This window comes from Juglans microcarpa x Juglans regia, chromosome 1D (assembly GCF_004785595.1).
Source record: "Juglans microcarpa x Juglans regia isolate MS1-56 chromosome 1D, Jm3101_v1.0, whole genome shotgun sequence".
NCBI lineage: Eukaryota > Viridiplantae > Streptophyta > Magnoliopsida > Fagales > Juglandaceae > Juglans > Juglans microcarpa x Juglans regia.
Genome location: NC_054594.1, coordinates 42,873,367 through 42,900,145, shown reverse-complemented (window position 1 = coordinate 42,900,145; position 26,779 = coordinate 42,873,367). Strand labels below are relative to the sequence as shown.

Here is a 26,779-nt window from a genome sequence, read left to right as displayed (position 1 = left end):
TTGATGAGAGAGAGACCGAGCTGATGAGAGAGAAAGACTGAACTTATGAGAGAGAGACCGAGATGATGAGAGAGGAAAAATTCATTTGAAATCTAATGCAGCATAGACGACTACATATCAATTATATCACCGACTGTATATAAAAGAACTGTTAATTCTGTGCATTGAATCCAAGTAGTGTTTCAATTTGCAATGATTAATATTGTATGCATATTATAAAAGGAAAATATTATAGCATAAAGAAATCTTATAAAAGATTCTACATAATGACGTGTCAAGTCATTTATTTATTTATTGTGAAATCCCCCTGCTCTCCCTCTTCCACCCCTTGCTCTCCCTTCCCTTCTCCGTCCTCCTTTTCTCTTCCGGCCCACAACCACAACCCGTCGCCGTTGCCAACAAACCGCCGCCCATCCCTCTGTCTCTCTCTCGTCCCTTTCTCTTCCAGCCATGACAATCGGGTCGCCGCTAAGCTGTTCACCCTTGTGCAGGTCTCTGTATCCTCACAATGCTCCGAATGAACCCCAAACGTTTTGATCATCAGAAGATTGTGGATCTCCTATAACAGCATCAATATTAGGTCTTGCTAGTTGATTTCTAACTGGGACGTTCCAAAATGAATCAGAGTTTTGAAAGAATATGTAAAATGCAACAACTGATTCCAAAAACATTCCTAAAAGTAGTGCATATATCTGCCACTCTGCATGTTTAGACAGAAATTCGAGTTAGAAATTAGACGTGCCATATATATCCGAAAACATTAGAGAGAGAGAGATTCTCAATCTGTAGGAACATTTAGGTTGCTCTTTAAATGTTGAGTTGGGTTGAATTTTTATGAATAAGAATGAGTTGAAATGGTAGGGTGAGTTTTATAGAGTCTATCTAAAATAAATGTGTTTAGATGTTAATATGAATTTAGATATATTTATAGGAAGTTAAAAAAAATTATAGATTCCACATGTAAAGAAATGTTGAATTGAAAAAAATTATGGATTCTATGTATAAAGAAATTTTGAGTTGAGACGAATTTAATAATTTGAGAGTTGAGTGCTTAAATGTTAGATTTAATTTAAAATTAGACTAAACAGAATTAAATTCAGATAAATTTAACAATGCCTTAGCTTCGTCATGATATAATGTAATATTCTAATCCAACATAGAAAACAACACCTTCATTTTCGTACAAACAGAAAAAAGAAAAAGAAAAAAGAAGAGCATAAAGAAACGGCAAACTAGAGAATGGAAGTGGAAAGGTAAAGAAAATACCAAAGAGGTACCTGACGTTTGGTTGTTGAAGAAGCTTGCAGGGGCGTTGGATTGCTGAAGAAGTTTGCGAGGACGTTGGCCAGGAGTGAAGGCGGGACGGACGCAGAACAGAGAGTGTCGACCGTTCACTTTCTGATAAAAAAAAAAAAAAAAACTGACATGGCACTTAAGCCACATCTGTTTGGATCCCTTTTGGGATCCATTTGTATCTGCAGCAGCTCCGATTATTAAATGGATATTTAATTAGAAACTGTAGGCCCGGGTACTAGCAGCCCCGATTAAGCAACGTGAGATCTTTCGCTACTTCACACATATACATTGAAGAACAATAGCTGCAACTAGCAACTAGTACTACTGCATTAACACAATCCTCTCACATTATACGTGAGATCAGAGAGACGGTGCATGCATTTATACGCACCATTACCCCACAAATAAAGGAAAGGAAAGGAAAGCATTACACCCACATGCACACTGGAGCTGGAGTCCTCTACTTGCATTGAGAGCAGAGAGAAATGTCCTCACTAGAGTCCCCCAACTCCCCTCCCAATCTGTCTTTTACAATAAGACCAGGAGCAGCTGCATCCACCCCAACCAAGTTCTCCAGAAGCATTTCCACCAAAGAACCCTCCTTTTCCCATTTTCCCTACACCCCACCTCGCCTGAGCGCCCCAACCACTCTTTCCAAAAGCCTCCACACTTCACCGCTTGCCTCCCCTCTTCACTCCCCCGTCCCCACCAAGATCCCCGACCTCCACTCTGCTGCCTACCAGTGCGTCTCCTCGGTCCTAAAAAAGGACGGCCAGATCCTGTCCATTGCCGTGTCCAACGGCTTCGTCTACACAGGCTCGGATGCCAACGCCATCAGGATTTGGAGGCTCCCGGAGTTCGCCGAGTGTGGGCAGCTGAAGACCAAGGCTTGCATGGTGGTTGCATTGGTGGTGTCCAATGAAAGAGTCTATGCAGCCTATGGTGACGGCAAGATTCGGGTGTGGCGCAGAACATCTGATCATGGGGGCTTGAAGCACATCCGATTGGCGACGATCCCCAAGACTGGAAGTTATGTCCGGAGCTATATTGCCGGCAAAGATAAAACGGTATGGGTTGATGGGTTTGATTTGCATTTATTGCTCTATTTATTTATCGGTGTACCTTGTTTGTCCGTTTATCTCGTCATGGTCGTGTTAAACGAATATCGAGTGTCCAAAAGTTGAAGTGCGTATTCTTTAACCTACATTTATTACTAAAGTTTCCATTTTTTTTGGCCAAAAAACCAAATGTTTTTGTAATAATCACGATAACTTTAGTGCCTTTTATGTTAATAATTGTCTGAAAAGTTAAAGTTCTTTCATTTTTCTTCTTTTGTAAAAAAACATTCTATACTTCTGATACTAGTTAAGGGTCCTCAACATGGACGTTCTTATCGTAATCGTTAAAAATCCCTTATTTAATATATTGAAGGGGCTAGCTAGCTAGTGATCAGATGACTCATGAGTGCTATAGACGAACTGAGAATTCCAAGCTGGTCTTTTGGTGGTATAGCGACTAATTGCAACGCATGCATGCATGGGAGGATCGATCGAAAAGTAGGAGAAAAATCTAGCAGCCCCTAATTTTTTATAAGACCAATTAGGATCGATCGGCTGAATATAATATATGATTTAAAAACTTCAAGATAAGTATCAGTATTATTCTTTGTTTTATTTATTAGTAGTTACATTAATTTACTTTAAGGAGAGGATGTCACTATAAAGAAAATTATTTATTTGTGATTAGTTATTTTTTATAAAAATAATTAATTTTTGTTAAAATGAATTTGTTTTCGTCGTAATTATTAATAGTCATTCTCATCATAAATAATCTGTCACAAATATTTTTTTTTCTTGTAACGTAATCATGATAGTATTGTTTAATTCATAATATTGGATTTCACTAAAATTCACGATGGAAATTGGAATAAATTAATATCGAATGCGGTTTCTTGGAAACCTCAGCAATAATATGCATGTGATCTCCTGCATGGCCCATGATTAACGAGGTTAATTATTTACCTCCAATGTTCATCAGCGGGTTATAGCACCTCACTGCAAATAGTAATGATCTCTTTATCATTTTTATTCAGTCTTAAAAGTGATAGTTAGATGTAACCTCTAATATTTATTGAATATTAGTGCAGTTGTATAAATTGATCTATAAATATGATAACATCTAGTTAAATCATGTGTCTGTATTTTTAGCTAGACTGTTTAGGGAATAAATTTCTGTAAATTATGGTCACGGGGATCAGGCATCATCATGATCTCCACTTACCTTAATTAATCCATAGATGTTAGGCGTTGGTCATCATAAAGAAGACAAGATGCTGATGATTCTGCGAACTTATTAATTAGCTGCGGAAATTGTGGATGGAACGAAATTCCATTTCCATTATCTATAAAAATCTTTAGAGCCTTTAATGAAGACAGACCAACCGACATTGCTTTTGAGTGTGAGCCCAGAGCTAGCTAGCTGGATGCCTGACTATTAATTTCCCATGCAAGAGCTAGCATTCACCTAAATTAATAAGCATTGCAGGAATAAGGTGCGGATGAGTTATTTCTAAGGCGACTAAATTAATCGATGTCACAATTTTTCTGGTGGACTGAATAGTGAGAGGTTGGTTTGCATATTTATAACAATGAAGCCCTACCCCATTCTTCAATATTTTATACTCTATTTGATTAGGTACGATATTAACGTTTGGCACAGCACAGCACAAGCAAGGATAATTTCCAACCAAGAAATAATTAAATTCCCTAATATATATATATATATATAATGAACATGTTATTATTATATATTGACGATCCATATTAATTAATTGTTCACTTTTTTTTTTTTTTGATATTTTGAGGTGAATAAGTTTATATACCATGCATGTAAATATTGGCTGTATACAAGAAGAAAATTATAATTTTATGATGCATTTATTATCAATCACTACTCTAGCAGATGAAGCATACAGGACCCATAACAGCACTAGCGATCAGTGCATCAGACGACATCCTGTATTCAGCTTCCCTTGATAAAACAGTGAAAGTATGGCGAATCTCTGACCTCAAATGCATCGAGACCATTCAAGCCCATCCCGAGCCAATCAATGCCATCGCAGTGGCTGATGACGGAGTTCTGTTCACCGCCTCCGACGATGCCACCGTCAAAGTGTGGCGCCGCAACTTTTGCAGAGGGGACCAACCTCACTCGCTCACCGTGACTCTCCCAGCCAAGAGCTCGCCCGTAAAATCCTTGGCTCTCACCCAAGATGGTGGAGTTTTATACGGTGGGTGCACAGATGGGTACATAAACTACTGGCTCATGGGCTGGTTCTCGGGCCAACTGAACTACGGTGGCGCACTCCAGGGTCACACCCATGCAGTCATGTGCCTAGCCAGTGTGGCTAGTTATGTCGTGAGTGGCTCGGCAGACGCAACATGTAGGGTTTGGATTAGAGAACAAGACGGCGGCCAGCACACATGTGTAGCAGTGTTGGTGGGACACAGGGGGCCTATTAGGTCTATCACTGCGTTTTCTGGGGCTTTGGGCGAAGATCAGAGTAGTACTGAGGATGGTTTCACAATCTGTACAGGGAGTCTTGATGGAGTGTTAAAGGTGTGGCATGTGACATGCAAGAACGTGAAATCAAGCAGCCTGCAGTCTCCTGCACGAAGTGGGAGCGAGTATTTTGAGCTGTAGATCATCGAATATTGGAGACTTTGATCAGGGATTCCAATTTCCTGTACTTTAAGACGTCGCATATGTACATATTTGTAGCGAATCATGCTAGCTAGCTCTTAGATAAAATGATCATAATATCGATCAGCCCTCAAATTTCAATGCACTGTACAACTTCGTAGCTGCTAGATTTTCAACCAAAAGCTCCTTCAACGTCGTAGACACGTTAATAATATGGGCTATCTTTAATTAATGTTTCTATGAGCCAAGGATATTTGAATTTCACGCGGTGGTCATTTTGGAGCAGAAGATACATATGATTGGAACACGTATTAACGAGACGGAGCTAAACAAGGACAGTACGCCCGTATGGATAGTGAAAAAATTTTATTCCACCAAATCATTACAATTATTTTAAATTTTTACATAAAATATAATAAATAATTTAATATTTTTAAATCTTAAAATATTAATAATATTAAAAATAATATTCTATTAATATTTTATTTAATTTTTAACTTTAATTAATTTAACACCATTTCATTTCATCTCACTATTCAAATCGTATGGTAATATTAATACTTTGTTATCTCCGTCGTAAGAGTTGCTTAGAGATATGGACCAAACTTTAAGATTTAATTAGAATAAGAGAGAGATAGACAATAATTTATAGCTGCGTAAGTAAATTTATCGAAAAGTATTAAATATTCAATAGGTATTGTGGAGCCCGTTTTGGGCGTTGCTTTTTCTTCTATTCTAAACTTTAGAATTGAGCAATAATTTTAAGAAATCTCTATCCAAACTATGGAAGATATTTTCGACATTAAAGTTAAGTAACTATTACCATCAACTCTTTGTAGGTAGACCGTGACTTACAAGGCCGCCCTATCCCCTCTCGCCTTTTTGAAATAAATAAATATAAATAGAAGCTACTGTTGAAAGTAACTATTTTGCACACATGATGTGGCATCATCTAGACCACATTCTTCTCAAGTCTAAAATAAAAAAGTAGAGAACTAAAAGCAGCTATGTAGTGAGTGCAAAGTGTGCACTGCTACAGTAACTTCTCTCTAGCATTACTCTTTTAAAAATATATTTTTTATTCTTTGAATTTAGTTTTTTAATAAGTTAAACATTTTTTATTTCAAAAATTTATTTCAGACACTATCAGTGTCATTGGACCAAAGGCAAATCGACTTGTCGGTTTGTTGGGTTATTCAAACAACTCTGCTTGTTTGGGCCGAATATGAGGCCCAACTATATTCTTATCGGTCGTCTCTTGTCAATATCAACGGAATACACCTGCGCAGAGTCTTTTCTCTTTTAAACGGATTTTCTTCTGAACGAAGGCAGAAGGAAGAAAGATTTGATTCCGAATGAGGTCTCTATTCAGGTAGGCCTTCTAAATACCCTGTCTGGTTCCCCAGAAAGTGCATGGAAATGAATTATGTTGTAATTTTATCGTTCTATAAATTTTCATTAATTATTTGGTATCCGTGAAAACAGAAAGCTCTCCTAATCAACTGAGCTTAACGCAGCTACTCGAGAAATTGAGTTGCCATTTCGTGTTCAGAAACTAAAGCATCGAGATTGTACGAGTTGTTTTTCGTTTCATTTCATTTATTTTCTTAATTATTATTTTACCGGGAGCAAAAACCGCTCTTACATCTTGAATTCTAGTTGAGTTGGTGGCATTAGCAATTAAAGAACCGTTATTTAAGCCATTTCTGACTAAATCACTTCCAAGATTTATTATTACCATTTAAATACTTTGATTTTATGGCCAGGACTATGGATTTTGTTGTTATTTTCTTTTTGGGACATAACTTTATCTATGCAATTGTTGCAGAGTGGACCATATACTGAAATTTACGAGTACATATGTCGTACCGAGGCCAGTTAATTACTTTCAGGTTTTGAACATTGGTATTATTTTTTTATTAGTAACAGTTCATCCTTTATTAATGAGCACAAAAGGCGTAATTCAAGTACACGGGAAGTTGAACATTGGTTTTATGGGTTTTAATGTCCATTTTTGTGTGGAATATTTACTTGGACTGTTATTGGTTGCCATTTCATTTTTTTGATAAGTTATTATTACATGATTTTCTAAAAATATTTTGAAACTTCTGAATATATATATTTTTTATCATGGCTTTTCTGATGTCAAAGTGAATGGTTTGATGTGAGAATGGAATCGTGTTTCCCCAACTAAGGCTGGTAGTGTATATGTATATTTTGGAGAAATCTATACAATGCAACACAGTTGTAACATTAAAAGACACTGTATTTATTATTTATAAACATTTCTTCATATATAAACATCAAAATACTTTATATGTACTTGGTTGCACCCCTTTGTGTTTTGAATAGAATTATATTACTTGTAAAAGTAATTGTATATCCTATAAACAAAGAGAAAGGCGTTCTTAGACAAAACTGCTTCCAACGATGCAACTAATTCAGAACTAGATTTACATTAACTTGGGGTAGTTGTGAAGCTTATTTAAGTCAGCCATCAGCTTGATTTTAGCGAAACAATCATGTACAGGGACAGTGTGCTTATCGTGGTTTGAGCTATACTATGAAAATGGGTGGTGGAGAGAATAAGCAAAGTGCTGTGGACCAGAAAAAAAAGCACAAAACAATTACTTCTGTTTGGCGACCAGTCTGTACTCAAGCAATTTCTAAGGAAGGTTGGTTATCAACTGGAGTGAAAGGCAGAAGAGTTTTTCGGTTCTATTTCCATTTTTCCTTTTCTTTTTGTAAACCCTTTGATTTTACTTTACGCAACATGCTCGGAGCAAAGATGATCCACTGCTTTTCATTTGATCATACTAATTTCTCCCTAATGGTGGGAGTTGTAGGTTTATTTCATCACATCTTAGCCAATTTGGATTTTATCAATTAAATCATAGTGCTTTTCTTCTAGTAAGATTTCTCTGTTTCTATCAGTGAGCTCTAGTTTAAATGGCACCTCCTCCCTGTAAGGATAGGGTCGAGGACAGATTGGAAACCCATTAAGTGCGTTTGCAACTTACCAATTTGAAAAAAAAGGAATTTTTTCTCTATTTCTGGATCATCTGAAAGTAATTAAACCATGTTCTTTTCCGCTTTTTGTCTGCGAGATGTAATGTTCTATATTTTGAGGGCTGGGTTTGACAATGTCATAAAGCAATCAAGTGGGATCATTGTACTCATTTAGCAACAAGAGGCTTATTAGACTAATATTTTCCGGTTTATTATCTTGTCATGTCCATTGATTGTGTGAGTTTGCAGAATGCATGGAAAAGGATGTAATAGTTGAGCCAGAAGACGGGGATCAAGTTCTTGAAGTACTGTGTAGCACATCTAGCAATGTTTCTAATGTTCAACATGTCATAAAGGCAGCTGATGCAGTGACTGAAGCAACTGACTCAACTATCAGTTGTAGTGCATTGCAGGGTAGTTCTGATGATATAGTCTTGGAAGGAGAATCAGAGCTTTCTAAGCATTCAGTTTCAATTAAGGTGAGATGTTAGTAATTGAGCGTTGTTGTTTCTTCTTCTCTTCTTCTTATTCTTCTTATCCATTTTTTTCTCTATGTATGCTAATGTTTTATAAGCTCTTTTGGTTAGATATCATGCGCAAAAATTTACCTATGCTTTTTAATGAGCCCTTTCTCATGCTAGTTGGCTCTTTTTCTTGCCAAGGCATTGTTTGTTGTAATTGACGGCAGTCTCTTCATGAATTTTTCAATTCTATTGCACATTGGACCCCAGTCAAAATTGTTGCATTGCACTTTGGAGGCATGCTTCACTGTCCTTTTGTTGAAATATAACCATTTATTGCTTTTTTTCTTTAAGGGAAATAGATCTGGAAATGTTTATTATTCACGGTGCATATTTTCCTTTGAAATTTGAACTTCTTTGTAGTCTATATACTATTTGTAGTCATGATTTATTGGAAAATTATGAGGAATGGTATCTTTATATGCAACTTCAACTTACGCGCATGATTTTGTATGGCCTCATTATAAACAATGTCACTATCCTGTTCCAATTTGAGAATAGGACTATATGTTAGAACTATGTCATTGAGAATGGCTTCAATTGTTTCAGGGGAGGTTTGGATAGTAAGTTGAGATGAGATGAGTTGAGATGAAAGTTGAATAAAATATTGTTAAAATATTATTTTTTAACATTATTATTGTTTTGAGATTTGAAAAAGTTGAATTGTTTATTTTATTTTGTGTGGAAGTTTGGGAAAGTTGTAATGATTAGATGAGATGAGATGAGATGAGATGAGTTAAAAGGCTTTTTGTATCCAAACCTCCCCTCAGTCTTTCATAAAGAACCTCAGTTTGCAGTGTGTTGTCACGGCACTGAAGATCTCTGCAGAAAAAACCAGCAGAGTAGATTTGGACATTCACTGTAAAACATCTTTGCTAACATTATTTAGAACTCATGGAAGTTTTCCGTAAGCTTTTCTCATTCTCCAAGCCCTGATGCCAATTGCTTAATAAGTAAATCATTGGCAATTGCATTGGCAGCATTGATTTCTGCTCCAATTTTTCAGATCCTGCTTTTTTTACGCATCTCTTAGGTCGAAGGAGCCCAATGGATGCAGGTTCTAGAAAAGTTAGTACTTTTGTATGGAATGGTTTTACCCAACTTAGAATATTATATTTTCTGTAGTTCTTGTCACTGGGAATGCCGAATGGATTCATGCTTTTGGCAAAGCTGCAGTGACAAATGAGATCAAAAGTTTCCATAACTTATCTGATCTGGCTCATGTACGTTTCATTCTCAGTCCTGGCCCACATTAAGTTTGTCCCCCTCGGTTTTCTGCTGTCAGCATTACCATTTTGCTCTGCTGTTTCTCACTTTTTAGACAGTTCGTTAGACAGTCGGCTCCTTGAAGCTTTTGGATTTTTTATTTTTAAAATTTATTTCTCTTTGAATTTTGGTCTAACTATCAGTCTTTGATATGCAGGTAGGTGCTTCACTAATTCGTTTTGTACAAGGAAAAGGGTACAAAACTTAACACTTAAATTTCTTATACTACAATAAAAAATTTGTTTCCTTATATCTTGTTTCCTGTTTCTCAGAGGATCTACACAGAAAAAGATTGAAGATGAGATGGGAGTCAGAATCATAATTCCATCATCCAAGAAGGATGATTCTATTAGTAAGTTTTTAGGTTTGTGATAACCTATGCGTTGTCATTATGATCTATTGTTGCTTTTAAGATTCCATGCATATGTCAATACTGATTTAAATGTGAAATTCGTATCACTTTCTAGAATGCATGAATGTGATGGCTTTATTGTCCATTAATTTGAGTAATTTTTACATGGTTGTTTGTTGCAGTCATTGCAGGCGATTCAATGGATGGTATAACTAGAGCTTCAGAAAAGATACAAAAAATAATTGATGAGGTCAGTTGCCTATTAATGTTGTTTCACAAAAGATGTCCTGAAGAATGCTGTCTTTTTTCCACCTAGAATTTCTATGCCAATGACATTGGCTATGTAAGAGTCTTGGGTCCACCCCCACCCCCCTTTTTTCCCCTTTAGAGTTCATTCTTTTTTATTTATATACTGCTTGTTGAATGTTTTCCCTGGAATTATTGTCTTGATTTTACTTCTCTTCATTCAAATTACAGGCAGTTAAAAGCCCAAATCTTGATTACTCTCACTTCATATCACTTCCATTGGCTATACATCCTGAACTAGTTGATAAGCTTCTCAATTTTCAAAACTCCTTACTGGGGAATGACGATGGTTGCCTAGATGACAATCAGGGGAGCAATTCAAATGAAGATGGGGACCGAAAGTTAAATAAACGAGTTGATGTTGCTGTTGAACTCAAAGCCGATGATGACACAGAACGTGTTAACGTGAATATAACTAAAATACCTCTTGTCAGTTACCCACCTACAGCTTCAAAGTCTTCTCATTTATCTGGTATGCCAACAATTATATATTACATTCTTAAAAGGCTAAAACATCTTACTATCAAGGGATTGTGTAGTGGTCTTGTTTTTAGCTGATCTCAGCATTTGATATCATGCTATATCTCTTAAAAGTTTGCAACTCAAATGGTACCACCTGACATCCTTTGTCACTTTTCTGTTTATTGATTAGAAGATAATGGTTTCATTGATTTGAAGTCTCATGTAGGGTTTTGTAATGCAAATTTTTATTCTCCCTTAATGCTTTTATGATATCTGCTTATTTATTGAGTGTGTTTTCATGAGTATATTTTTTTATGTCATCTTTGAACTAGCAGAGGATCAGCTGTTTTCATTTTTATTCTCTGGGAATTCAATTCCCTTTTATGTTTTCATGTTCCTTTTCTCTAACAAAGACATATGTATGTTGCACTTGACAGACTTGGTAATTGACAAATCTATATTCATTAAACCAAAAACGTTTCACCTGACTGTACTCATGCTAAAGCTGTGGAACAAGGACCGTGTTAATGAAGCTGCCGAGGTTTTGCAGGTAATTTTCTACTAAATAAAGTAGATGGTGGCTGAAAGTGGCACTTATTGACATCAATATTTAATGTTTATATTCAGAGAATCTCCTCAAAAGTGATGAATGCTTTGGATAATCGGCCTGTTGCTATAAGAATTAAGGGGCTGGTAAGTTTCTTTTCTATTTTTAAGTGTAGCTTAAAACATAATGACATCCATGGCAGTTTTGAGTATGCATTAAAAGATCCATGCCTCACATTTCTAATTATAACATCTGTTCCCAAGATATGCCATATCATTAATTCCTCATGTTCAACCTTGAATCTCTCTTGCATTATGCTGACCAATCAACTTTCTTTTGACGACCGACTATTATTAAGTAGAAAATAATGTTTGAGCTACCCTATATCTCTCTTGCACTGTGCTGCCCAGTCAACTTGCTTTTGATGATTAACTATTATTATGTAGAAATAATGTTTGAGCTCTTGACTGAAAATCCCATGCATGGATTAAAAAACCTCTAGTTTTTAGCCAACTGGAAGGTGGTTTCTTATAGTTATGTTTGCAATGACTCCTCTTCTTTCCTGGGTGAGGATCTATGCCATTTCCATTTAAGGCCAACTCATTCATGTCCTTGCAGGATTGCATGAAAGGTTCCTTGGCCAAAGCTCGCGTTCTTTATGCTCCTGTGGAAGAAATTGGCAGTGAGGGTCGACTCTTACGTGCTTGTCGTATCCAAATGCTTTCTATTCTAACAAAGAGAAAGAACTACATATCTTTTTCAGTAGATTTAAGTTTTCTGTCACTTGAAGAAGTTATTTTGAATTTCTTAAGCTTTCTTAGAAGTGATTATTGATGCATATACTGAAGCCGGACTAGTCCTAGAGAAAGATGCAAATCACAAGTTAAAGGTATAATATATACATGACCTTTTTTGTATCCTTTTCTTCCTTTTTACTCCATTATGCTGATGCTTTTTTATGCTACTTGTGCTTTTGATAATGTTCTTCGGTTGTACTTATAAATTTCTCAGCAATGAATTCATGTGATGTGCTGATGATTTTGAATTCTTATGTGAGAAGCATTTCTGATAACCTTTGCAACTCTCCAAGCTGCTTAATTCTTGACCTGTCAGAATTGCAACTACTTTCCTCAGAAAGGAAAAATTGTTGGGCTGGTAATCGATGGCACTGTTTATGTATTTGCTGATTTTTTTATGTCACCCTATAAACTGGAAGCAAAAGAAAAGAAAAAAGAAAAAGGGAGATTGGGGAGGGGAGGAGAAGGGAGTTGCATGATGGATACTTATTAAAAATTTAAAATGCTTCTAAGTTTGTCAAATTATGCCATTTTTTCTATGGGAAAATAGTTAAAAAAAATGAACAAATTGGGAGATTAAAAAAGTTAAGGCTATCTTGAAATTCAAAAAAATAAACCTAATTTTATGTTTCTGAAAATAGCTGAAAATTGAGAGTTTGATACATCATATTCTTTTTTATTTGAAAGAGTTTGCCTTATATGTTTGTATTTAGTCATTGTATTAATTGATGCTCCACCTGTTTGCCCCATTATATTAGAATCTAGATGACTGATTTGACTTTAAAGGAGGTGGGTTGATATCAATATTTAAACCAGCGATCCTGGGGAACCATGCTGGTGATTGGAGATGCCAAAATGAAAATATTTACTGAATAATCAGATTTATGGCGTATATTAATGAGTAAAATATACATTCATAAACACAAACTTAAACCTGATAATTGCCTTGTGTAAGTAGGTTTGTGTTCATAAAAACTTGTAAAAGCTTGATTTGGCTATAAACACACCACCTCGAACTATTACTTGGTAGTGAAGATTGCATTATTGTATTGTATTCTTCTTCATTTTATACAGATTCTCGAAAGTACCAATAATATGGGTTTTCTGTCTGCTTGAATTGCAGTTGCATGCTACAGTGATGAATGCTAGGCATAGAAAAAGGTGCGACTGCCGTTATTTTTCTTCTGTTTGCATTTTCTTTTTTTATGGCGCATATTAGACGTTGGCAGCATTGCAGTTGTGTTTGGCTTCTCCTTCCTCACTGGTGGGCTAACCTGTGGAATATATTATTTAGGAATAAATGGACTAGATCAGAACCTGATTCTTTTGATGCACGAGGCATTTTTAAACGGTATGGATCTGAGGAGTGGGGGAGTATCTTATCCGTGAAGCTCATCTTTCGCAAAGGTTTGCGTTTGATGAAAATGGATATTATCACTGTTGTGCTTCAATGCCCTTTCCTGAAAATATCCAAGTAGACTGATCCAGTTACAGTTGAGAGTAATGTACTCCTCTTTTTAGTTGCAAACTATGGAAGCAAAAGCTATTGGGTAATATCCTCTGTGAAATATTTTTGGTATAAGGTTTTAGAATGTTTTCTGTTTGCATGTCTGCTTACTGACTCGAGCTTCCAGATTTGTTGTTCTCCATTGAATCTAAATACCATGTTCTGCTAATAATATGCAAGTCTCTATACAGTATTCTTCATTGAATTCTGTAGCATGTTGCTATAAGCGAATACAATGATTTGCAACTTGAAGTCGGCCTGCTGCTTAAAATACTTCTTGGGGTGGTTAAGGCCTGGGGCTCCTTGAAGGGCATTGTATAAACAACAAAATCTCTTCTTTTCTTGTGAGCCTTCATAGTATCTCCAGAATTCACGCTGTTTGTGGCTTCAAGTTGCTAGTGACAACCATAATTTTTTCATAAAGAAAAAGGTGAGTAGGAAGGTTTGAATTTTTTTTTCAACAATCTTGCATTGAATTAAAAGAGAGAATACAAGAGTAGAGGGTGGGGGACCTGAGAAAAACTCTTTTACAAAAATAGCAGAGCATACAACAAAAAATAAAAATAAACGGGCAATGTGACTAATAAATTGGACTTTGGCCATTGATCCTTGGCAAGCTAAGGAGGGGGGACCGCTGCAATAGTAGTTATAAAATCTAATTGGTGGATTTGTCGAATGCAGTTGTGATCTGCATCTGCGAAAGAAACATTGCAACCTTTTGTTTTGAAGTAGTTGACAAAGATCTTCACGTCATTTTCTCATAGATTCTCGATTAGGGAACGTTGTAATATAGCCAAATAGTTAGAATCGGATAGTTTGGGTCGTCAGTGGCCTTTCGGAGCAATGCCCGATGGAGCCGGCACTGTGCTACATCGGCAATTGGTGAGCACGGTAGTGGAGTGTGTGTGGCAGTCCGACGGCTGGAAAGCGACTGATCAAACGTTTTCAATCTAGTGAAAAAAGAGAGAAAAAAAACAAGAGATGACAAACTGACAAACAAACCGGCGAAGGTTCCACAGAGAGGGAGATTTGGTTGCTGTTAGCAGAGTCAGCTAATTAATGAGTAGGAAGGTTTGAGTTAAACGTGATAAAGCGTGAAGGCGAAGTCTTTAATAGCGATGGGTGGCGGTCTTGAAAGAATCTGCAGTGAAATGAAATACTCCGAAATTGTTGGTAAGCCATCACTCAGACAGATCACGATCACGTGTGAATTTGTTGAGTTGTTAATTATGTGAATATAGGATCTAATTTCTCTATATCATGCACAAAGCTTGGTTCCAAAATTTATGGAGTACGCTAGTGCAGAGGGACCAGTTCCAGTTGAACTTTGTCAAAAGCCCCATAAGCAAGCCCAGTCAAGTTTTAGAATTAGAAGTTGGAGTGAATCAGTTATATTCCTCATATGGCTTAAAAAAATACATCAAGATTCAAACAGAAAAGGGTTATAAAATTAGAGAAACCTCTTGATTGATCAGTTTATTAAACACAAAAATCAAACTAAATTATAGCTTACATGGTCTGAATCCTTTGCTGCTATCTACTTTCCTGGCCTCCTACTGGAAATGATCTCCTTGACGCTTCTTCTCTACCCATGATGGCGATAACACAGGATTCATCTCAAACTCCACAACTTCTCTTTGCCGATCTTTCACTGGCTCCTCCAAGTATGCCTTCTCAGCGGGATAAATCTTCACCCGCCATACCTTAAAAGTTTGATCCAAGCTCGCACTATAAATCAGCAAACACTTAACTAAATTATCCGACTCTAAAGAAGCAGCTAAGCATCTCACTGGCCCGTGATGCCCTTCGATGACTGAAAGACATGAATGTAAGCAATTTCCTTCCTCTCTCCTCCATACCCTAATGGTTGCATCCTCAGAACCACTAAACACTATGTCCCCTATGGCTACCAAGCAAAGGACAGCAAAATGATGGCCCTGTAAAAACCCTCCATGGTTGTATCTCCCAGACATCTTCTCCTTCTCCCAAACGTTTATAAGTCCATCCGACGAACCAGAGTAGAGCAAGAAAGTGCTTGGTGACAAGCTCAACGCCAAGGCATTCACCGGTGAAAGTTGAAATTTCAGGGTCATGGTGAGGATATGAGAGTTTTCTCCAAACACTCTTCTCCATATTTTCACTGAGCCATCGGAAGAGCAAGTGAAAACACACCCATCATGTTCATTGACGACAATTGCATTAACATGGCCATCGTGAGCTACGAACGAATCCACACAACGATTTTCAGAGACATTCCAGGCCTTAACCGTTCTATCCCACGAGCCCGTGTATAAAAGCTTTTCTTCATGGTTGTACGCTAGGCAAGAAATAATGTTTCTATGTTGGTGGGTGCTCTTTCTCGTAAACAAGAAGAATGGATTTCTTTGAGGCAACGTGGCGATCTTCTTTGGTCGAAAATTCTCTGCTGTGATGGACACATTCCACAGTCGGATTTTACAGTCGCTATGCGTGGTGAATAGAAGTCTTCCATGGGCCAAGATGGCACGAACTTGACCAGAATTGGCCCTTACGTAACCCATTTGAGTGCAGTCTGGTTGCTTCCAGACGTGGATTCGTTTACTCTCAGATCCAGTGAATATGAAATCTTTGGTGAGTGTGATAGAGAAAATGTTACCTTCATGGCGGTGTAGAGACGCAATGCAATGATAAAGAAGGGGTTGAGAGGGAGACATGCGCACGGGGGAGAGTGTCCATGGTGTCTCGGGGCTCATAGGCGCGGGCAATGGGATTGATTTTGCTGAACTAGCAGAAGATGGCCTTGGAGAAGCAAACTGGACGTTAGATTCAGATGAGTTCTGATCACGAGCACCAAAAGAGAGCGTCCTTGATAAATTAATTTTCTCCCTTTCTTCATCCAAGAAGCCTCTTAGGTCCATTTCGCCATGGGCTTCCATGGTGGATAGCTAGTGCTGCAGTACTTTGTGCTGTAGGGTGTTCTAAACTGCATAGATCTGTCTAAATTTAAGTTCAGCTGGGGTTGCCTAGCTACGTACGGGGATCACCAATTAAGGCTCTTTAAGGCATTCAAATTTGCCTTAACCAATTTGAGGATAAATCATTTATACAGCTGAAGAAAGAAAAGTAAATATACACCCTATATATGATGCTGGCCTGTGAATGATGATTGATGATAGTGATCATCAGGTATACATCTAAATAATGTTTCTGTATTGTTTCTATTTTTACCCTTATTTTTTAGCACAAGCATATTTTGTATTGATCTTTATTTTTGGAGACCGCAATGTGGGAGCTGGTTTCACATTTGAAACGACAAGAAGTAATTTGAGAGAAGTTTCACATGATCGATCCGAAAAGACATATATAGCAAGAGTACTGCGACCAACAACATGTTTGAGGGGATATATTGTTTCTTTGATGGTACAGATGATATAGAGAGGGAGGGAAGGGCTTGAGGAAGATTGGAATTAGCTTGTGCTATATATATATATATATATATATATATATATATATATATATCCAGTTTTGTGTGATTGTTGCAGCTCGATCGCTACGTGAAATAATATCATAATAGAGAAAACCAGACCTAATATCTGCATTAAGGATCAGAAATCTAACATTTTTCAAACACCAAATAATTAATTAATTAGAAGAACCTTTTACATCCTAATTGTGAGATCAGTAAAATATCTGATCCAGAGGAAACGACGATGAGTAGTAGTACTCATGTACCGATTGAATTGAAGGGTTATTTAGATTTGCAACTACACCCCATTAATTAAATGCTGACCATGATGATCAGGTCCCAGCTAGCATTCCAGCTAGCTAGAACACACTGATCGACTTGATGCCAACAACATATATAGTACTAACATGATTTTGACATCACAATAGCGTTAAGACGTGCATATAAATACAAATAATAATAAGATTTATTTTCAATATAACCGCAACATGCTTCAAGGGGCCGGGGGACAAGTTATATATGTGTGTGTGTGTGTGTGTGAGTCGGACAAGTTATTAATCTTATCCACTAAATTTTCAAATGCCACAACTTCTTGCTAGTGCGACGTCTTTGGAACATGGACGGTTGTCTTTGGCCAAAAGAAGTCATGCCCTCCATTTCTATGAGCTCCCAGCTTTCTCTGTCATTATTTCCTTTCACGAACAAGAACCCCCACTAAATGCCACGTCTTTCTCTCACTCAACTCTTCACATGGTGGTATCATTGATGAGCTTCCCGACATATATATCTATTTAAGGCATGTTACTGACAGCTAAGGTTACAGAAAAGAACCTGATTGGATATGCTTGGAAATATTGTACATTCTCCATATTCCTTCCTAGCTTCCATACAAACATAAACTTATCGTAATAATACAGAATATATTATATGTGACCCGAAAAGCCATTTGTGCTATGGTATATCCGAACCTTTCTCCATCCTTATCCGCCCTGATCTCCGGTCCCTATCTCCAAGAGATCCCCAAGCACTTCTTCCGGAGATGGCAATGATTGATAGAATGGAGACAAGAAGAATTTCTGAATATTCCATTTTACTCAACACACAATTACACGGAGCCTCATGGAAGCTGCTGAGGTGGAATTGTGTGCTGCTTATTCTGAAGAATATTGTTAATATGCCCCCTCGAGTCAAACGAGGTGTCAAGCATAGTTAGACTCGTCTGAAGGCATGAAAACCGATCAGCAACCAAAGGTTTTGTGAACACATCAGCTAGTTGAACTTTACTACTGCAAAACTGAACTTGTAATGTCTTAGCAACCTTCACTCTATCACGCACAAAATGAAAATCTATATCCATGTGTTTAGTGCGAGAGTGGTAAACAGGATTGGAGGTCAAATATGTGGCCCCTAAGTTATCACACCACAAGATGGGGGGTTTTACCAAGGAGAAGCCAAGTTCTTTGATCAAGGTTTGCAACCATATGAGTTCAACAGAGGCATTGGCCAGAGATTTGTATTCGGCCTCTGTGCTAGACCTTGCAATAGTCTGCTGTTTTCTTGAGCTCCATGAAATAAGGTGATTGCACAAGAAAATACAATATCCTCCAGTAGAACGTCTATCATCTGGGCAACTAGCCTAGCTAGCATCAGAATATGCATGCAATGTAAAGGGGGATTTTTTTGACGGAAACAAACCATAATTCATGGTTGATTTGAGGTAACAAAGAATTCTTTTTACTACTGTCCACTGAGATAATTTTGGATCATGCATGAACTGGCACACTTTATTCACAGCATATGACACATCAGGCCGAGTTCATGAGAGGTATTGTAGGCTGCCTATAGTGCTTCTGAATAATGTAACATTATCAAAGGAAGACGAATCAAATTTAGACAGCTTGGTTGACGCAGACATGGGTGAAGAGATTTGATTGGTAGCAAGCATATTTGTCTTTGTCAACAGACTAGATATGTATTTTCATTGAGTAATTAGCATGCCATTAGGGAGATATTCAACTTTTAAGCCAAGAAAATAAGACAAGGGTTCCAAATCTTTAATCGGGAACGTGTATCCAAAAGAGGTGATTAAGTCATCAACAACAATAGAGGATGAAGGCGTGATGATTATATCATCCACGTACACAAGGATGAACATGCAGAGTGTAGATGTATGCATGATAAAAAGGGAGGGATCACCCTTTGATGCCACAAAGCCATAATTGGTAAGCCATGAACTCAACTCAGAAAACCAAGCTCGGGGAACTTGTTTGAGGCCGTAAATGACCTTGTTGAGTTTACACACAAAGTTAGGCCTTAAGGGATCAACAAAACCATTCGGTTGTTCCATAAAAACCTTCTCAAAGAGCATACCATGAAGAAATGCATTCTGGATGTCTATTTGGCGAAGACACCATCCATGAGCAACTACGATGGAGAGTACAAGTTGAATTGTAGAGGGCTTGACAACTGGACTGAAGGTTTCAGTATAGTCTATACCGATTTGTTGATGAAAACCCTTGGCCACGAGTCTAGCTTTCCTTCTCTCAATAGAACCATCAGAGTTTAGCTTTGTCCGAAAAACCCATCTGCAACCAACCAAATTAGATGCAGAAGAAGGGGGAACCAGAGTCCAGGTGTTGGTCTGAAGAAGGGCTGGTATCCTTGGGTCATGGCAGCTTTCCATTTTGGAAACTTGGATGCTACCGTGAAAGAGGAAGGTTCATTAGGAACCATGGCAGTAGAGAGAAGACAGTGCTGAGTTGGATAAGGAATGGTGCCATTGGTGAGAAGGCATGGGCGTGAAGAGTTAGTAAGGGATCGAGTGATGATGGGTGAATGTGGGGGTTGCAGGACGGTGGAGGGCTGAGAAGAGAAAGAAGGAATCGTGGGAGAAGTCGACTGATTTGGAAAGGTAGGGTTTTCAGAAGGAATAAATTAGGAAGGTGTAGACAGGGATGAAGTATGAGTGGGCTGGGTTTGAGACGAAGATGGGGGGCTTGGTTGAGGAATATTGGGTGACTCTGGGTTTGGGTTTAGAGGAAATGTTGGGTTTGGACCAAGATGAGGATAGGTATTGTGAGGAAGAGGAGAAGTTGATAGTGGGCCAGATTGTTGACTAGGAGGTGGGCTAAGAATGGAATGAGGAAAAAGGGGAAGGGGAACAAAAGGTGGTTCGGGTTGAATTTTATGAAGAGTGTTAATAGTTCGTTTATATGGGAAGTGTGTCTCATTAAAAACGACATAACGAGAAATGTAAAGACGATTTTTAGTGGAGTCAAAACATTTGTAACCTTTGTGAAAGAGACTATAGCCTAGGAAAAGACAAGAGGTAGAACGAAAACTTAATTTGTGACGGTTGTATGGATGAAGATTAGGCCAACATTCACACCCAAAAGTTTTAAGAAATGAGTAGTCAAGAGGTTTATGATACACCATGAAATAGGGCGATCTATTTTGCAAAATGGGAGTGGGAAGCAAGTTAATGAGGTATGTGGCTGTTTCAAATGCATCGGCCCAAAAAGAAAAGGATAATGATGCTTAGGCAAGTAGAGTGAGCCCAGTTTTAACGATGTGACGGTGTTTTCGTTCAACTAAACCGTTTTATTGATGCGTATGTGGACAAGAAAAACGATGAAGTATTCCAAGGTTTTTGCAAAGTGTGGTAAGAGGAAGAAATTCCCCTCCACCATATGTTTGTAAGGTAATTATTTTGGTATTAAAAAAGCGTTCAGCAAATTTAATAAATGAGGTAAAGACTAGCAAAATATCGAATTTATTTTTAAGAGGACAACACTAAGTGAATATAGTAAAATGATCAACTATTGAAAGGTAAATACTTAAATCCACTTCTTGAAACAATTGGAGCTGAGCCCCCTACATTAGCCTATAAGAGATCTAAGGGCTTTACAAACTTTGTTGAACTTAAAGAAAAAAGAAGTTGATGGGCTTTTGTAAGGGGGCAATCGGGACAAGCAGAAGGAGAGGGAGTAGGGAAATAAGGCAAACAACTTGTGTGCACAATGCGGTAAACAACTTCAAGAGCAGGATGTCCAAGTCTCCTATGCCAGCAATCGAGCGATGCTTTTTCACCAAGATGAATGGAAGGATGAGGCAATGACAGGGAAGAGGGAAACTGGTAGAGCCTATTATGGGTTGGTCCGGAGATGAGGAGCCTCCTTGTCTGATTGTCCTTCACAGAGAAATGAGTTGCATGAAATTCAAAGAAACAGTTGTTGTTAGTGTAAAATTGAAGGACGGAGACAAGATTTTTGGTAATAGAAGGCACATGAAGTAGATTATGAAGTTTAAAAGCAGAAGAATTAATGTGGAAGGAAGAATCACCGATGTTTTGAATGGGAAGACCCATGTAGTTACCAACTTGAATCTGTTCTTGACCACTAAATGGTTCCGATGTGAGGTTGAGATGAGAGAGGTCATTGGTTATGTGATGGGTTGCTGCACTGTCAGGATACCAGGTGGAGTTCGAGATTGCTAAAAGGGAAGTGTAGTTGGCTGAGAAAGATTTGGAGGTTCATACTAATAGGCGTGGCCAACGCGAAAATAGCACTGCAATGCAACATGGCCAAGCTTGTTGCATACTTGACAGGCTGGCCTACTTGGATTGGTGTTTGGCTGGGAAAATTGTTGTTGAGAAGAGCGTCCTCAAGTAGAAGAGAAGCGCCCTCTGTATCGGCCATTTCGGCCTCCACGAAAATTGCTTCTGCCTCTCTAGTTGTTGTTTGTAGTTACATTGGCAGAAGGTTCAAAGGGTGAGGGTAGGGAGGAACGAGAGTTGTGGTTCTCGACTTTCATGTATGAGAAGGAGATGGTATAGTTCATGGGAGGCTATGGGTTCGACTCTAGTGGTAATGGATGTGATAAAGGCATCATAGGTTGGACCAAAGCCATTGAGCAGATAGGTTACAAACTCCTTATCTGACAATGGATTTCCAGTTGTAGCAAGTGTATCCACCAACAGTTTCACTTTGCTGTAATACTCTGAGATGAGTTGCTCTCCTTGAGACAGATGGGTGAGTTGAAACCTTATTTGAAATTCTTTGGAGGTGGAGAGTGATGTGAAAATGGATTCAAGAGAAATCCATAGCTCACATGATGATCCTGCAGATATAACATTACCAATAACATATTCGGTTAATGTAGAAAATAGTATGCTCAAAATGAGTTGATCCCGTCACTGCCAGGTCAAGAAGGCTGGATTTAATTTTGGAACAATACTATTTTCAAAGTAAATCATTTATTAAGGAGGTGGCTGTGAGCCATCCACATGAGAGAACAGATCCTGTCCTCTGAGATAGGTAGTAAGTTGAGCCTTCCACAGGACATAATTCTCAGTGTTGAGTTTAATTGAAACTAAATGAGAGGAAGGAATGGAGGTAGATGATGCAGTTGTGTTGTCTGCCATAATGAAAAAATAAATAAAAATAAGGATTAGAGAGACTGTTAGTCTAGCAGCTCTGATACCACGATATAATGGAGACAAGAAGAATTTCTGAATATTCCATTTTACTCAACACGACAATTACACAGAGCCTCATGGCTTTATATAGGTGTACAATATGGCATGTACTGGTATAATGACAGAGTGTAAAGGAAAAATAACAGAATGGAATCAAGTTTGTTACAAGAGAATTCTAGAAGATCTTCACAGCTACTGAGGTGGAATTGTGAGCTGCTTATTTTGAAGAATATTGTTAATAAGGATTACCTTTGGATGTTTCAATGATTCCTTCAGTTTGGGCTCTTTCAAGGCCTATCTGGCCGAGTTCATCTCAACCTTACTGTTTGTTTTTGCTAGTGTTGGATTGGCTATCGCTTACATTTAGTTCTCTGGCCTCCCACCCACTTGATCTCTGATCTCTTTTTCTTCACATGGCTTTTCGATCCTTTAATTACTTTAGTTCAAGTTAAAAGTTTCAAATTTCTTTATATATGGGTTCTTTTAATGGTGTCGAAGTGTAACATCTGTAAAGAATATCCCTACTTCACGACAAAAAGGGTTTGAAAATATATTCAATCCCTTTAGATCACGTGAAAGCTGATCATTTGATTGCAGCTTCTTGAATATGACAAGTATTACTCACAAAGTAGAGAAGTAGGAGAAAAGAAAAACATATATAGTAGTTTATATATATAGATAGTAGGACGAATGTACGAGTAGTTTTGTCTTCCACCCCCTCCCCCCATTTACAGTTATTCTTATTTGTGTTTTTTGGAGACAGTTAAGTTAACATCCAATGCTGCGCTAGATCCAGCCGGGCTAGCAGCCATCGCTATCTGCCATGGGTTTGCCCTCTTTGTTGCAGTCTCCTTTGGTGCAAACTGTTAAGATATAAAATACTAAAATCTACCATTTCCCATAAGTTTTAGCTTTTGAGACAAGTGGTGATTTCACATAGTATCAGAGTAGAGATCTTGAGTTCAAATCCTGACTTTACACTCTACTTCATTTAATTAAATATTCTACTTGTTGGGCCTACTCCTTGAGGGGAAGTCTGGCCCACAAGTGAGGAAGTGTGTTAAGATATAAAATATTAAAATCTATCATTTTCTATCAGCTTAAGTTTTTGGGACAAGTGGTGATTTTACACAAACATCTCCGATGGCCAAATTAATCACCGTTCTTACTGGCATCTTTTTACTGGATTGCCTAGCTTCTTCGCTCCATTGTGGCATGCTTCCTCCTCAAGCCAGCAATTGGAGGCTTGGTAACTTCAAAATAGACCATTCTCTAATAAACTCCTTTTTCATTAAATTTCAAAGTCATTTCGATTTTTGGCACCCTAGCTAGCTACTACTTTCTATGAAGTGTGAGACCACATTCTTGAACATGAAATGACATAATTGTCCTCCTTAATTGGGAACCACATTCTCAAAGCAGAGGCAGTTATGACGTCTTTTTAATGTCCTTAATGTAACAAGGCCAATAAATTAGGGAATTATGATGATCAAATGCATTTTTCTTCGATGGAAAATTAACATCAATTCCTTTTAAGGCAATTCCCATTCACAGCCTTGCTAGTGGAGTAGGTGCCATTGAAGGAGTGGTCATGGAGATCATCATCACCTTTGCTCTGGTTTACACAGTCTATGCAACAGCAGCTGACCCCAAGAAGTAGGATTATAAATGAACCAGTCTGTTCGATAGTCCGATCGGTACTCGTTCGATTAAACTCGAATCGAATTCGACTTGTGAAAAAAAAAACTCGCCCGTGAAAGCAGATACTCACTCGATTAGTAAGTGACACATACTCGACAAAACTCGACTCGACTCGACTAAAACTCGTTAAGGCCCACTCTTTTATGCCTGGCTCGATTAAAGCTGGTTCATACATATGTTTATGTGTGTGTGTATCAACTTTTATTCTTAAATATATAATATGTAACATAATTATTTATACCTATTCACCTATGCATATATATTGAATATACTATATATATATTATTTAGTTTAGCAATTAAGACTTCTTAAGTCATTAAATTATAATTTATACAATAGTTAATCGGTATGACTTAATAATTTCATATAGGAAATGTTACTATATATTATTATGTAACATATGTAATATGAGATACATACCATGATGCTAATACATAAATTTAAAATTAGTTATATGTTATAATTGTATCTTGTATAAAATGTTTATGACATAGTCTATAGCCCATAGTTAAATATTATTAATTCTATCCAGAATATATTTAATAAGTTTAGTTATATAAGTATTTTTCTTAAATTATTAACTCATAATATATTTAAAAATTATATTATTTATTATAAATCCTTTATGCTTAATTGTTATAAAAGGCAATTGAAATGTTGCCTTGGAAGTTTTGTCCTTCTGACATTGTATAATGTTTTGTCTTTTATGAATATGATTTCTTTTATAGTGCTTTTTGGTATATGCAGTTTTCATGTCGCGCGGGTAAAGAGCTAAATTCCTTTTTTTTTTTTTTTTTTTTTTTTTTAATGTTAAGATTACGTACACTGATTGCTCTTGAGGGACCGAGTATAACTTTTAAATTATTTTTTAAACTTTCCTAATAATTTAGATACAAGTTTTAAATAGATAAATTTTATATAAATTTTTATAAAAAAATAAACTCTACTTAAAAAAATATAAAAAAAATTATTATTTATTAGTAGGACCTATTATTTTATAAAAAATTTATATAAAATTTATCTATTTAAAACTTGTACAAATTATTTCTCAATTGGTAAAGTTTTCTCTTTCCTATCTTTCCTCTACGCACTACTCACAGTTACTAACAAGGGTTTCACTGCAAGTCTTCCATTTTAGAGCGCCAAAGGCTCAGATCTTCTTACTTTCGGTAAAAGTAATGTTTTTCCCTATTCTACATATAAAAAAAAATAACTTTTTCAGTTTTTAATTTATCTCTTTGGTTCCATTTCAGCTTTTGAGTCTCATTCTCTTGGCTCCACAGAGTTTGGACCACAAGACAAAGATTTCCTTTTATCTCACCACTATAGGTACGTATTTATATATTTTATGAATTTGTGTTATTGTTTGTAATTTTATGAATTTTCAAAACAACTTTAATACATATATTTGCTGAGGAGTTGGTTTGATGATTGGTTTGCCTTTGGCCCTTTTGCAATGCTAATATAATTCATGACACACGTATATAATTAGTTCTGTTATTGTTACGTTTACTTTTTTTGTTTTGTATATAATTTTTTTTTTTTATATTTTGTAAAACTTATTATGAAATCCGAATCTCTCGTTAGATCCAATAAAGTATTTATTTAGGTTTTGTAAATTGTATGAAAGATAATAACATTTTAGAGTACTTTACACATACATGCAGGTAGTATATAAACAACCATGCTCTTAATTCTTTTGAAGGAAAAAAAAAAAGATTAAATGTTATACAATATTCATTATTATTTTTATAATGTGTGCATTTTCTGGACTTTTATGCCTTCTTAATTAAAAACAAATGAGTTTTTATTCTTATAAATATTTTGTTTGCATTATTATGTTTTAGAACAAATTCTATTGTAATAGAGGATCCAAGTCGATATATAGAAAATGAAAATGAGTCAGTTGATATTAATTTTCTTGAAAGCCCTACACTCTCTGCCCACGAAGATGGTGACCCCAAAAATATTGAGGATACTACCTTTATGGCGGGTGCAATTAGTGTGACTTCCGAAGATCCCCTTGACCGCGCATATGAAAAGAAGACAAGGAAAAAGATTTCAGTTGTTTGGAGAGACTTCTCAATAATAGAGTTACCTAGTGGTGAGAAGAAGTCACAGTGCAACTGGTGTAAGGCATTACTCACTATATCGAGGTCATGTTCTACTAGTACTATGCGTAGGCATAGAGATACGTGTCTTGCACGTGTTGTATTTAACAAGAAGCAAAAGACTCTAAGTATTGAATCTAAGGAGAATGATGATGCCGTCACTATTGGAAACTTTACGTACGATCATAAGAAGGTACGTGAACTTCTTTCTCATATGATTCTTTATCATGAGTACCCTTTTAATATAGTAGAGCATGTACTATTCAACAAGTTTATGAAGG

The 26,779-nt window shown here is 37.0% G+C and overlaps 2 protein-coding genes and 1 pseudogene across 3 annotated transcripts; 2 read left to right on the top strand and 1 right to left on the bottom strand.

The window, feature by feature from the left end:
* Positions 1-1,543: 1,543 nt before the first annotated feature.
* On the top strand, positions 1,544-5,364 carry LOC121259701 (protein JINGUBANG-like). Of its 2 annotated transcripts, none has more exons than XM_041161420.1 (2): positions 1,544-2,363; positions 4,255-5,364. In XM_041161420.1, exons 1-2 carry the CDS (start codon positions 1,782-1,784, stop codon positions 4,996-4,998), a joined length of 1,326 nt encoding a protein of 441 aa, XP_041017354.1. In that variant the 5' UTR covers positions 1,544-1,781; the 3' UTR covers positions 4,999-5,364. The 2 variants fall into 2 exon arrangements, with proteins under 2 accessions (XP_041017354.1, XP_041017362.1); XM_041161428.1 differs by having other exon boundaries at positions 1,566-2,363; positions 4,258-5,362.
* An 892-nt stretch (positions 5,365-6,256) lies between these two features.
* On the top strand, positions 6,257-13,848 carry LOC121259344 (annotated as a pseudogene).
* An 819-nt stretch (positions 13,849-14,667) lies between these two features.
* Positions 14,668-16,835, bottom strand: LOC121259623 (protein JINGUBANG-like). Its single transcript, XM_041161261.1, has one exon. The coding sequence runs from the start codon at positions 16,678-16,680 to the stop codon at positions 15,319-15,321; it is 1,362 nt and encodes a 453-aa protein (XP_041017195.1). The 5' UTR covers positions 16,681-16,835; the 3' UTR covers positions 14,668-15,318.
* Positions 16,836-26,779: the final 9,944 nt, after the last annotated feature.